Source organism: Watersipora subatra, chromosome 3 (genome assembly GCF_963576615.1).
Source record: "Watersipora subatra chromosome 3, tzWatSuba1.1, whole genome shotgun sequence".
Classification (NCBI taxonomy): Eukaryota; Metazoa; Bryozoa; class Gymnolaemata; order Cheilostomatida; family Watersiporidae; genus Watersipora; species Watersipora subatra.
The window spans coordinates 55,768,384-55,782,222 of NC_088710.1; the positions used below are offsets into that span (position 1 = coordinate 55,768,384).

Genomic DNA, 13,839 nt, shown 5'->3' on the forward strand with positions numbered 1-13,839 from the left:
GCGTTCGTTTAAAACAAGAGGATTGTTTGAAAACGATGGCCTGCGTTTAGTGCTTTAAAGCTTCCATTGTTTGCTTTGTGTCTGCGTAAACCACAAGCTCCCAGCGTCAAATTATTTTTCAACGTAAACAACTCGCATCGGAGAATCTGATATTCGTTAGCTCAACAATGCTGACCGCAAGGTATGAGGCGTCATATACATCTCGAGTTCTCCGATGTCCCTTGCTTTGTACTTATAACTCATCTTTCTCAAGATCGGAAATTCATGTCTATGGCTGTTTCATTTCCCCAATAAACATTCTACACTACAACAACATGTATTTTATGGTTTTTAGATGATAAGTTGGCAGATTTGACATAGATTACAGTATATTTGTTTACACCAAAAATTATCCATTCAACCTTTTTTAAGCTAATTATTTTTTAGATTAGAATAATCACATCGACTTACAAACTATTGTAACGTCTCTAACTTTGCCTGGGCCTCTATCAGCTTATAGCTACATTATGTGTTAACTTTCACAATATACGTTGTAGCTGTCGTAAGATCTCAATCCTTGTCACGCTTGGCGGTTTCCTTTGATTTGTTGTGATGTGTGTTGAATTCTGTTCGATAGTGTAATGGTCAACATTTACCGAGGCATACAGCGTTTGCTTAGGAGTTGTGTAACCAGTGGTGTAATAACACAGCAGGTGCCTCCGGCACACTTGAAACCATGGCCCAGCTATAGATATGATCACAACGTGATTAAATGTTTGGGTTAGTAAGACAAATTTGTGAAACTAAAACCGGAGTTGAGTAATAAAACTTCGTTTTACACAAATAGTAACAAATATTTGGACTATTATTATAGCGGTTCTAATGTGAAGACCAGCGCGATATTTGCTAAATATTCATTGTATGAGGATGATGGAAGGACAAATTAATTTTATGTAATGATGCTTTTAAATATTTTAATTAATTGAGGTTACCTTATTTTCAAAATTCAAGTTAGTGTTAGTTGATTTTTCGTTGCAGGTATTGTTCGGGGCCATCGCTGATGCTGACAAAGTAATGAGCATGGCTGGTCGTCAGTCAAGCGCTGGCAAACCTGAGCAGCACAATGTGCTACCGCTGCACATGATTAGCAACACCAGGTTCCCTCTTTTGCCTGTCATTAGCGAAAGCTCAAGATCTCAGACTCTCGTAGGAAAAACTGTTAACAAGCAGGTAAGTTGAAATAAGCAAGGAGTATATCGGAGCTCAATATGTAGTGAGAAACTCCTTGTAAATTATAGTTTATAAGGGACAACCGAATAGCTATGTAGTGGCATCTATTGAGGGTACTTTTGAAATAACTGGATATAGTCTATCAACATTTTGATTGGAAATATGCAAGATGGATATAAAGTGGCTCAATACCCCGGAGCTACAGAGTGTGTGGAACAGAACCTATTACATAATCTGTTATGCTATTCACAAGGCATGTCTAGTACGCATGGTAGAAATAGGAGTTATCCTTCCTGTTGCAGTAAGAGTGCATGATGGATGAATCATTGTGACGAGACAGTCTGTTTAAGCAGGCTTTAGTTAGATGAATACTCAATGATTCTATGTATGTTTGTTGGGTCAATAAAATATGATATTGCATCTCGACCACAAATACACGAATATAAAGCCAACGAATGAGCTAAACAATGCATGCTGGGTATTAATATTGTGTGGCAGATTTTCCTTGTGCTTAATCCTAGGCTAGAGTGTCTTTGTCCTATGTTTCAGGGAGCTAGTGTTCACAAAGAAGTGTCCAACCTTGCCAAGGTTCAGTCAGAGCCTGCGCTGAAGATGTCCTCCTCATTCTATGATAGAATTGGTTCTGGGGCCATGTCGTGGTTTACTGGTGGAGCGAGTGGAAAAAAATGAAGAGCCTTTGTACCTGGGATTGAGAACAACATTCCGTTTGATATGACTAGATGTTCTACAAGATATTATTTGCTTTGTTTACGATTATATTATAATTATGATATAAGAAATGAGAATATAGCTGTGAGAAAATTTTGATATGAATGATATTTTGTTTGTATTAAGATGATAAGACTGAATAGAAAGCTTGCTTTGACACTGCATTCCAAGGCTGCAAGACACCTGCCTTGTTTCTAGCTGACTTCGACACATTTTCAAACATGCAGGAATTCATGATGGATTTTGGCAGAGGCTAGTTTTCGAAATACTTGTGATGTTTTTCATCTTTAGATCATAATAACATTTACAGAAAACGGTTTTATTACTATATCTATGCATACCTACATAGGTGTAATAGTCAGTAACCCAAGGATCGTCGTCAGTAACAAAGTGGGGAATATAATTTCAATATAAAGTAAAACCCAACAATACAATATTAACAACAAATTAAAGTCAATCCTTCGCAGTATCGTTCACAAAACTACAAATCTCAATTCTCGTCGAAGTCCAAACATATCTTTTTGGAAGTGGCTGTAACAGGGGCATGTTCAGGTAGGTCGACATAGGACCATACATGTCATATCAGCTAGCCATAATATACAGGTTGTTGTTAATAGTTGGGTGGAAATATTGCAGGTTGCCAAGGAGATGCACTACATCGACTCTCACATGACAGGCAAATAGCTAAATATATAGAGTTACGTGTACATATTTATCGGGCCAAAGGGTGTGAATAACAAAGGCTAGATGGCATGAAGCAAGATTTAGCTCTGGCTGATTAGACCATTGGTCAACACACTCTTTTTATAACGCAGATGAAAAATCTTTGACAAGGCTTCGTGGATAGCCGATACAAAAAAGTACATTCACGCCTCCAATGATAACTAGCCACGTAAGGATGGTCTGTCTGTCTTGGCTTGTAGCGTACATCAGCCTTGACTAGTGAGCCTAGTATATCATGTACTTGCAAAGGATTCATCTCAACTTGGGCGACAAGAATTATTCACCACAAAAATGTCACTCGTCTAGTGTATACCATGACTGTTAGATGTCATGTTACCATTCTGAGCGACTGAGCCGCGGAGAATCTTTAAACCGCTCAACATCGCGGCCAAGTTTTACATGGTTACTTTGTTTACGAGCATGTGCGTTCGTATCTAATGGCAGCTGGTAAGCCAGGAGCTAAGCAAGCTAAAATTTAGCATAGTATTACATAATCTCTCACTAGAGCATAGTCTTATGTAACACCCCAATAGGTTATGATATAACATTGCCTGTTATATTGATGGACCCATTCATAAGATGGTTTATTTATTGACCTACTGAGTAGCTTGTAAACGCCATATGTGAGGCTTGGCTTCCTTTCTGTACCATCTCATGCTGGCTCTTGCTGGCCCTAGTCTGTAATCTGGGTCATCAATGAAATGATGAAACATGCCTATGCGCTGGCAGCAGGCAGCGCTTGTATAAATAATAGACTGAGGAATTATCACCGACCAACCGCTCTAGTTATCGAGCTGCAGAGGATAATAGATTCATGTATGACTCATAGGTGACCTGACAGTATTGAGTCTCGCTGTGTAATATCGAATAGTTGGTTGTGTGAATCATCTGAAACTTGATGATGATGATGGCAGCGTGAACTTTACAGCTCTATCTATTTGCATTGCTTTGTTTCCACATATTCATTGCATACCTCATTTATAAGGTCAACCTTTCGAGTACTTGCTAGGTACTAGAGCTCTTGACTGGTAAATATATTTGGTAGGATTCCTTGTTTTGAAAATGAACACTTGCTCTCGCTACAGGCAATCATTTAAACTGTAGAATTCAGTCCCGAAGGCATAGAACTAGTTTGGACCACATAGGGTTTACTGCAACTGCCAGCAATTCATCCTTGAAGGCATGCTGAGACTATTGTTAGCCCTATGATTCAGGTTGCACTTGCAAACTAAAATAAAGGGGGGTCAACTCATGGTTTAGATTTGTATTTGCTTTCCCGACTCTAGTGCAGTAATTATCTTACTACCTATACAGAGCATTGATAACGTAACAATAGCCGGCCGTGTTTCTGAGCAATGATTATTGGTACATCTTGTTCTGTTTCTCTATTATAATATCGGTCTGGGACTGCACCTCAGCATTGAGTTGGGTGCATAAGGCAGACGCCTGTTTAATTCTAACCTTATTTGACCATTCTTAAATTTGAGTGCAAGACATTCTCGAGATAACAGAAACTGCTAGCCAAAGCCATAGCCTATAATTTAGAAAACTAGAAGATCTACAAGCAACATTTTGTCTGCTTGAGACTGGCAGCTTGTGACGGGCAGCTATAAGCCAAGAATCATTTATATAAGATATTCCATCAGGGTTAGAAACATTTTGTTGAAGTTGCAGCAAAGTGAACTCAGCTGAATTTAAACAAGGGTGCCACCAGCTACACTACTATATTACAAGGACCTGTTGCTTTACCCTAACCTTAGCTGGCGCAAAGCTGTAGCTCATAGCATTGATGAGAAAACCAGTTATTCGACTTGAAGCGTTTGAAAGATACGAAAGCAACAACTAAAAATAGCAGCAGATTTTGTTAACCAGCTAGTCAAGTGAGATTGTTATTTGTGGGTCATTGGCACGTTCTTCTTTACAGTAGCGGTTGCAGGTCGGCCTAATTAAGGTTGTGATGGATTATGGACCTTTTCTTGTGGTTTGATAGTTTCAATGTGTGGTTACTCAAACTACCCTTAGCTACAAAAATGGTTTCATAAAAGATTCTCATTACTAGTCAACACCTAGAACAACATAGACAGCTCCAACAAAGACTTTTACCAGCGAGTCGGGTGAAGTGAAATAATTAAATCACCTTGAAGTGAATTGAAACCACAAAAATGATTTTATAATGAATAAAATACTTCGACAAGGTATCTCTTTGTCAAGTAATGATAACTGTCCGACTTGGCTACAGGCAAATGAATTTGACCTCTTCCCATTCCGTGCGCAACAAAGCCTCTCTCAGCTAGTCAATGTACAACAATTTGCGCAAATAATGTCTGTGTTATTTTACCATTATTAAAATTAGCTACCGTGAATGCTGGCAAGGTGTAACATGAGCGAGGCCTCAATGCAAGTAAACATATGATCAGATGAACAATGTTACTCATCTCAACTCTAGTTAAAAAAGAACATGTCTGTCATTTGTTTCCATATGAAAGAGGCTGGGAATAGCTTGGCAGCGAACCAAGTTTGGCTTGGGATAATTGTAAGTCGCTCTATGCGCCAAGTTCATGCCACTATTTGAAAGCCAAAACTGAAGCCTTTGAAAGGTATCCCCGATCAAATTCTCTGAACAACAGATGCATGGAAAAGATGCTCATTTGTTTTCCTATCGTAGTTGAATTAGTGTCTTATTGGCAGTCGCTTGGTGATGCGAAGCAAAATCGTGCATACATTGTAAAATATGGATGATAATTATAACACAAACAAAAATTTATGCGTTGTGTCGCTGCTAGTGCTTGCACAGAAAACAAACACTTTTGTGAGACTCTTGTCATCATTAAATGTTATGACTTTCTAAGACATGCTGCGAGGACCAGCTGAACACGATGAACTATTCAAATTAATATCTGTGGTAGATGAATGTAAATAGGCGTTGAATACTGAGCCTTGTTTAGCATAAAGGAGCATTGTTATTTGTTTACCTACAGACTAGCATGAATAGGTGTTGATCAAACTCAGAACAAAGACTACTCCTTCAATAGCTTATTAGTCTTTGACATTTCAACCAAGGACAAGTGAAGGGTATTCATCATCGCTATTAAGGAGTCGCCTTGTTCAATTTGAAATGAGTTCTTTGTGAAATTGGCGGGTAAAATTCTTTGTTTGCTTTGCATCTCCAAATGGTATTACATATTAGTGGATCAATCACGAACATTTAAGCTACCATCTTTTGTCACATGTTGTGGTGGTTGAATGAGATGGTTTCGCACACCAGCTGGTCTACCTTGAGATTCGAGTGACAAAGACTGCCAAAGTATGACAGCTAATCATTTTGTAACGTAACTCCCTTAATGAAGAACACATGAATTCACATACAGACAACAAATTTATTTTAGCACAAAATAAAATTTCAAGAATATCGACTATATCGTCAAAACCAGCTGTGTATAAAATAAATATCATTTTGAACATTGCATATTATTGAAGCAATCCGGAGAGGTTTCGCGGATGGGCCAAATTCTCAGTGTGTTGACAAATCAAAGACTGTTAAATAAAGTGGAAATATAAAAAATCTGTCATTCCTGTCTACTGGAGTAAAATCCGACGGCTGATTAAAACTACTATATAATCACATAAAATATATAACATGTACACACACTAATAAATTATATAAACTCTCACTAAAAACTACTATCAATCGATAGAGTAAAGTACTACATGTATATAAAATCACACAATCATAAAGAATATGCTATACTACCTCTACTAAAATGTACCATATATGATAAGAAACACGAACAAAATCTAAATTACTCTTAGCACATAAGAATTGTATGGTCCACATCATAACCAACTGCCAAATTACACCTATATACAAAATATGAACTTAGTGATGTTGCAATTCAAATATATTACGTTATTATTTTTGTTCATACTAAAAAAGTAAAAGCATCTTTAGATAATTTTCATTGGGCTCATTAGATATAGCCGTGAGTATGAGAAAGGTAAGCTATTACCATGCATTGGTCGCAGAGCAGAGTCTAGCTGTTGGCAGCTATGGCACCAACGGTTCGACAGACAGATTGGTAAAAAATATAATTTTGCCAATAACAATATCAGTAACATTATTTTTAAAAGAGCAGACCCATGTTAAATTTAAAAGAATGAATTTCAGTACAAAATACATTACCCATATTAAAATCAATATTTTGTGTAGGACTGGCAGTAAAAATAGACCTTTTAGAATTTAGATAAAAAATACTGGTGTCTAAGATTAGTGACTTGATTTGGTTAATGTAGCAGCTTGACCATTTGCAGAAAGGGAACTTTGATTATTTTGACGAGCGCATGACCAAAGCCCCGCTAGGAACTTGTTTACAAATCGGACACTTTCTTCGAGCGAGTTCTCTCTGACATATGTCCTGGGCACAATTCAGACAAAAATCTGTATGACCACATGTGACGAAGCCAACCTCAGCTTCCTTAACCTGGCAAACTTTACAATTGTCACGGGAAGTTGTAACGCTACAACCAGTGACAGGCGAGGTGCTGCCCTGACTATTGGTAGGCGATGCTGAACTGAAAGCTGCGTCTACTTTTTGAAAAGCAGCTGCCAACGGATCGCTATTAGTACGACGAGTACGAGGGTGAGGACCATCATCACCTGGAGGAAGAAGTCTCGCTGACACACTGACGCTATTTGACCTCTGCACACCATATGCGGAAGCATCATTCCAAAGAGCCGATGGATCATAAACACTGGTAGCACTGGCAGCGCTGCCACTTGTCCCGAAGCCTTCATCAATATCGTAATCTGCATTGGAAGCTTTAAAAGTGCCTGCCTGATTGAAATGGTTAAATTGTGGAGGATGAATGTTAAACTCCGAGCCCATCATGGAGGAAGAACTGACAGAGGGTGGGTGGTGGATATGAGAGGACGCATTATTTTGTTGATACATCGATCCTGGAACACCACTACCAGATAGAGCCGACAGGGGCGGGAGATTGTCATGACGATTAACTATATTATTACCATAATGATAACTTGATGCGGAAGAATTACCTGTGGGCGATTCACCACTTCGATCATGATAGCCCGAATCAATGCCATTTACCTGGAAATCATCTATTTGAAGATCACTGTTATTGTCAGTTCCCGTGCGCGAGGCGATGTGCTTCTCTATCTCCTCTTTTGCTTTTTCTACATTTTCAGGAAGACCGGTGACATCAAAAATCGGTTCCTTGTCGCGACCGGGTGTTACAATGTAGGTGGATGTAGTTTGTTGAATTCTCTTAATCGTTGCACCTTTGGGACCAACAACTAAGCCAACAACTCTGTAAGGGACACGAACCTGAGAAGTAATTTGACCAGGAACTGATGTAGGACTGCTGGTGCCACTGCTGTTATTTGCCTGTGAGCCAGCAACACAACTTCTACGGGAAGCACGGATCGAACTAAAATGTTCCGCTGCTGATAAGATTTGGTGCTTTGCCTTGGAGACATCCTCTGATCGGCCAGTTACAACAAAGACGGGATCAGCTCCTCTCACTGGAGTTTTGATGTAGGTGTTTGTCTGTGTTCGCAGACTTTTGATCTTGCAACCTATGGAGATAAAATAGCGCACCAGTGGTTAACAGAAACATTTATCATATTATGGTGAGGCCTGTCTGGAGAAAATACTATCCAGACCACAAGATGACAGCTCAGTAATTATCACATCAAAGTTGGCGATTCACTTAGCTATTCCAATTCACTCCGATACTCCGCCCATAGCTAACTATGAGACAAGTGTCTTTGTAAGCAAATGAAATTCTTCTTTGTAATGTAAGCAAATGAAATTCGAATTTAATGAACACCCAAGTCACAAAGAGTACAATTGTTTCCAACAACTAGACTAATGGCCAATACTGCAATAACAAATGGAAATAATAAATTGTTGCAAGAACTTAGATGAAGGATACATAAAAATTGAGCAGTAAAGCTAGTATGCAAGCATTTATAATTGATGAAATTGCAAAACTAAAAACACTGCCAATGTTGACGTTTTTTTGCCAAAACACAGCTGGTTAGATTTTCCTAAACGCAAATAATCAATGCAACTTGAACAAAAGTCTATCAGTTACTATTGCGTAAATAGACATACAGAAGTTCATCCAGTCAAACAAAAAGGAGCGCAAGTAAATTCATAAATTGAATATCCAATTTTTTAAAATTGCAAATATCGTGACAATATTGGTATTTTAAGGTTCAACTGAGATATAAAAACTCAAATGATAAAAATTAATTACTGAATGTCTACTCCAAAATGTTTCTTCAAAATCATGATCGACCTTCTATATATGTACATGAACAGCCATAGAGGGAAAGAAAAGAGCAGTAAAAATATTACTAAAATTTTATCCAAAATCAGACATGCAATACCTTTAAACTATAATCCAGCCATAGGACATACATGTTGACCAAAGGTAAACTAAAGCCGAACAAATTGGTAATGAGTTCTTAAAAGTTACTAAAGCAAGAGAAGAAATGCAAAGCAAATAGTAATAAGTAACTTTAGTTACTTTTATTACTAAGTCTAGTAGTAATTTAACTTTACGTTGAAGTTTCACACTACATCAATGGTACTAGAAAGTGAATCTTAAAAAGCATGGAAGACAGACATGATTTATAGCAGGTTTTTAAAATGAATGCATTACAATCAATCATCAAATTGTATTTCATGTTGCAAATCGAAATTGTTTGAGGTTAACACACAGTGAATAGCTTGACTATAATACTAAAAAATTGAATTGTAAATCAAGATCACTCACCTTGTCTGCCTACTATTTCTGCAACATGCTCCGAACTGGGCACTGCAACAGTTTCTGTCATGTTGACACTCTTCTTGCCGTTACCGTGAATTGAGAGATCTTCAAACGCTGGCTCTATTAGGTGGTTAACAGACGAGCTGTTCATGATGCCACTAGTAGTACCGGTGCAATTTAATACTTGATTATTGCTGCTGTAGAGATTTTCTTGCGGGATGGAGCTTCCATGAAAGCCTTGTTCTGTATCGTGAAACATCCCGTTGTTGATTGAGCTCGCGCAACGATTTCTATCGCCAAAATTTAACATGGACTGACTGGGAAAGTCTCGCGTCATATGATGATAAACGTTTCCACTGCTGTGATCGTCCGCAATAGATCCATTCATTGTCACTCTTGGAAGCAAACTGCTAGTTGACATATCCTTTCACCAAAACCATAAAACCGTCAATACAAATGCGATGTGAATATTTCAGTAGAGAAGAACAGAAACTACTGATTAGTTTTACACTAGACTCTTCTTTATCAACCACGTTGTTTAAAATAAAGGACCAAGCTGCATTGAAGGTCAAGGCTTAGCTAATTCGCGGGCGGCATTGACCAATCAAACCGCCACAAGCCGAATCTTTAAACTAAGTTCTAACGATACGTATTTGTCCTGTCGATTTAAGTTTTTTTCGTATAGGGCTGATAACTCTAAATAAAATCGTAGCTGTCTCGTAGTGAACAAAGCTTACATTATAAGCTTAAAGTAGAATAGCCCTAAAACACCATGTATTGTTTCTTACTGTAAGCTGGTGATAGCTACATTGTGTTTTATTGTAGCTTTAGAAGCTTCGCTTATAAATATCTCATTAAAGAGCGGTGGCAAAGGCTTTGTCAGTCCCTCATATACAAATGCTTTACGATCACTAGCAGGGTTGTCGTATGCTGGTAGAAAGTCTTCTTTATTTTTTTGATGATGTTCTTTTTGTATTTATATGTCTGCACAACAAAATTAAATTATTGCAATACTAAATAGTGAAAGAATTGAGTTCGCAGAGAAATCTGTTTAACCATGCAGAGTCTACTGTGTTACGCATGAAAACAGCTATCACATATTATTTTGGTGCAAGACAATAGCATTAATTATTGTTGACAGTTTTATTTTTTATGCGCTTGCCAGATTGATTTCAGAAAATTGCATATAGGCATAAATTATTCTCTCACACCTTCCCCTTCTGTATTTGCTCTATTCTAATATACAGGGTCAAACTAAACTCAATATTAATTGAATGACTGAGCAACAAAAGACAACATTCCTTGCTTGAAAATAACAGGAACTTAAAGTTTTAAGCGAGTTTAAAAGCGACCAATACCATTGAAGTTAGCGGCTGTTTGTTGTTATAATGATAATAGTAACTACGAGGGCCACATTGGAACAAATAAAACCACAACAATTTACTTTTTTATTTATAAAATATGATATTTAGAGGCATTGCTTAACCAATATTTTTGATGTCCTTGTAATAGGCTACTTCATAACACAAAAATTGCAAAATATCTTGGCAAATCTAGCTCAAGGTAAAAGACTGTAAGACACTAGCAATTATTATCTTACAGTAACTAGACACTGTAGTAAAATCACAAATAGGCTCTCACAACTAAAAATCATAAATAGTAAAACTAGTTACTAAATTTCAAATGAAAATAATAAAATATCTTTAATGTTTTATCAGCCACTGTGAACTCAATGCACATGTCTCATGAGAGTAGATGGTGAGACAACATATAGCACTATGCAGTAGCAAGGCAGCTTATAATTTAATGCTATTCCCACATTGTCAGGGCCAGAGACACTTCTTCATATATAAAAAATACCAGCCGGTTTATTTAAAACCAAATACAAATCAGATGGATGTGTGAGCTTTAAGGGTTGCCTACTCTTGTGACACATGAGTAATTATATATTGCATTACTGCTACATTATGTGAGTGAAATGTTTGTAGCGTTTATATTACTGTTTTCAATATATTTGTTGTATTGTTGTATTAAATCATTTGCTTTGGAAAGCATAAATTTTCCAGTACTTTGAAAACTACTTTCAAGTTTCGAATTCATTTTACGCTTTGTTAGGTACAATTTATAAATTTATTTGATAACTTTGGCATTTTTAGTACCAGTTTTACTCATGCGTAACAAGAGTAGACAACCCTTAAAGTTCACACATCCATCTGATTTGTATTTGGTTTTAAATAAACCGGCTGGTATTGTTTATATACGAAGAAGTGTCTCTGGCCCTGACAACGCGAGAATAGCATTAAATTATAAGCTGCCTTGTTACTGCATAATGCTATATGTTGTCTCACCATCTACTCTCATGAGACATGTGCATTGAGTTCACAGTGGCTGATAAAACATTAAAGATATTTTATTATTTTCATTTGAAGTCTAGTAACTAGTTCTACTATCTATGTGATTAAGTCTCAACTGAAAATTACTGTTCCTAGTAAGATCTGCCAGCTTCACTATTATCTCCTTAGTACGGTTTATCACAGCTTGTTGAGTCACAAGCCGACTATAATCTGTTGTCCTCTACAATAATATGAAGTGAACTCATTAATTTCAATTCTGCTGACTTGGTTGAGCTACTACTCAGAGGTACTTCTATGTCAGAGTCACTATTGTATATATCAATCTAATCAGCTCAAATAAATTGGATTTGACTAAAGCATTATTGGTGCTTTGTAAGGATGCAGTCATTGGGAATGGTAATAAGAATAATAAGAGTAATAAGAATGGTTCACATTGGACACGGTTCAGACTCACCACTAATGGGAAACTGATGGATGTTTATATGAACAATGACAAAAAAATATTATACATGCAGAAACGTTTGTTTTGAATAAACCTTTTTGCTTGACCAATGTGAACTATGGTGGTTTGGAAGAGCTGGAAGGCTTTCAATTCAAACCATGCATTGAAAATACTGCGTGTGTGCAATCCTTTGGCTCTAATGTGCTTTGCAGTATATTTATGTACTAATATGTTTATCACTGCAAGTTAGTTTACAAAGATAAAAGGCAATATTGTTCGAAAAAAGTATGGCACGATATATTGCATCTAGTGTAATTTGAGATGACATATTAGATAAAAATGATGGTAAATGACAGAACTAGCAAAAGTCAATGCTCAATACAAGTGAAACTTTAATTTACTTTAATAAATTTTTCTAAAATCCAATTATTAAATAAATTGAAAATAGAAATTGCAAATTCAGTAAAACTTGTTAAGAGCTGATTGGTCAGACCATAGAATATTATAAAAAAGGCTGAAATATAATTAACGAGCAGAATACAGTTTGGGATAGCAGTGCTTAGTCAGATCATAGCTTGTCTGGGTGCAAAGACTAGCTGTACAAATATATAGAATTTATAGCCTGAGAGATACTACTATGCTATACTTCAAAAGGAGAGTGAGCTTCCACGTATCTATAAGCAGGATCTAAAAGATAATTTTAGAAATTGAGTGACTTAAATTTATCATGATGCTAGATAATAGAAGGTAGAGAGTCTTTAGGAAATGGCAAAGCAAAAAACTGTACTAAAGTGGTTGACTCAATAAAAAAAGCATTGAGGTCAGGTTTCTGTGTTGCCAAATAAAGGAACTGTCAGCCATGGGTCCATAAAAATACCAAAACACAAACCAAAAGGTCAAATCTCTAGTTATCTCAAAGCAAAAATATTCCGTCACGCCTGGCAACTCCTAAAGACAATAGTAAAGATTTACTAGAGCATTGGGACATCCCTTTGTATAACTCATGGCCGATATTTAATCTCTTAACAAAAGCCTGCATGATGCAGGAATCTCTCTTCTGCTCCTGCAATCATAAACGGAGATAGAGACAAACCTGATAGCTCAGAAATGGATGAGGTCAGCAAATGTCAAAAATCCATATTGACTAAACCGATAAATATCCTAATAGTTTAAAATCTTTCTTGTCTTAGGAACATGAAATTGGATACCTCTCACGTTTCGATAAAATAAATTTTGCTCAACTTGTCTGAAAATCACATTTTTGTATCTTGATGATCAAGATTACTCGTTTTCAACTGATGTTCAATAATCGTAAAGTGTTTACTCATCCCAGTGTGTTAGGCTAAATCTCAACCCATCAAGTGGTTTTTTAAAAAATCATACGTCGGCTTCTATGGGTAGTCGCATATTTAGCACAAAAAGGGTAAATGCTGAGCCCAATGAGTTGTTCATCATTTAAAACTGGTCTTCTAATTTAAATACTTCAGATTTGTGAGACTTTTTGATATTGACTATTACTGCAATGCATCTCTGGATTTGTAGAGGGCAAAACAACTACATTGACTGACGATCAAAAGTGACAACTGA

The 13,839-nt window shown here is 36.8% G+C and overlaps 2 protein-coding genes across 2 annotated transcripts in view; one reads left to right on the plus strand and one right to left on the minus strand.

Annotated features, from left to right (window-relative positions):
* The window catches only part of LOC137390166 (conserved oligomeric Golgi complex subunit 1-like), a 44,011-nt gene extending 41,870 nt beyond the window's left edge, over window positions 1-2,141 (plus strand). The window contains exons 22-23 of the mRNA XM_068076446.1: window positions 1,018-1,209; window positions 1,759-2,141. Coding sequence (XP_067932547.1) covers window positions 1,018-1,209; window positions 1,759-1,899 — 333 coding nt within the window. The 3' untranslated portion in view covers window positions 1,900-2,141. The remainder of the gene's footprint in view (window positions 1-1,017; window positions 1,210-1,758) is intronic.
* Window positions 2,142-6,018: 3,877 nt separating this feature from the next.
* On the minus strand, window positions 6,019-9,973 carry LOC137392291 (RNA-binding protein MEX3B-like). Its single transcript, XM_068078963.1, has 2 exons — window positions 9,463-9,973; window positions 6,019-8,254 (listed from the first exon to the last, which is right to left on the minus strand). Exons 1-2 carry the CDS (start codon window positions 9,875-9,877, stop codon window positions 6,984-6,986), a joined length of 1,686 nt encoding a protein of 561 aa, XP_067935064.1. The 5' UTR covers window positions 9,878-9,973; the 3' UTR covers window positions 6,019-6,983.
* Between the last annotated feature and the right edge of the window lie 3,866 nt (window positions 9,974-13,839).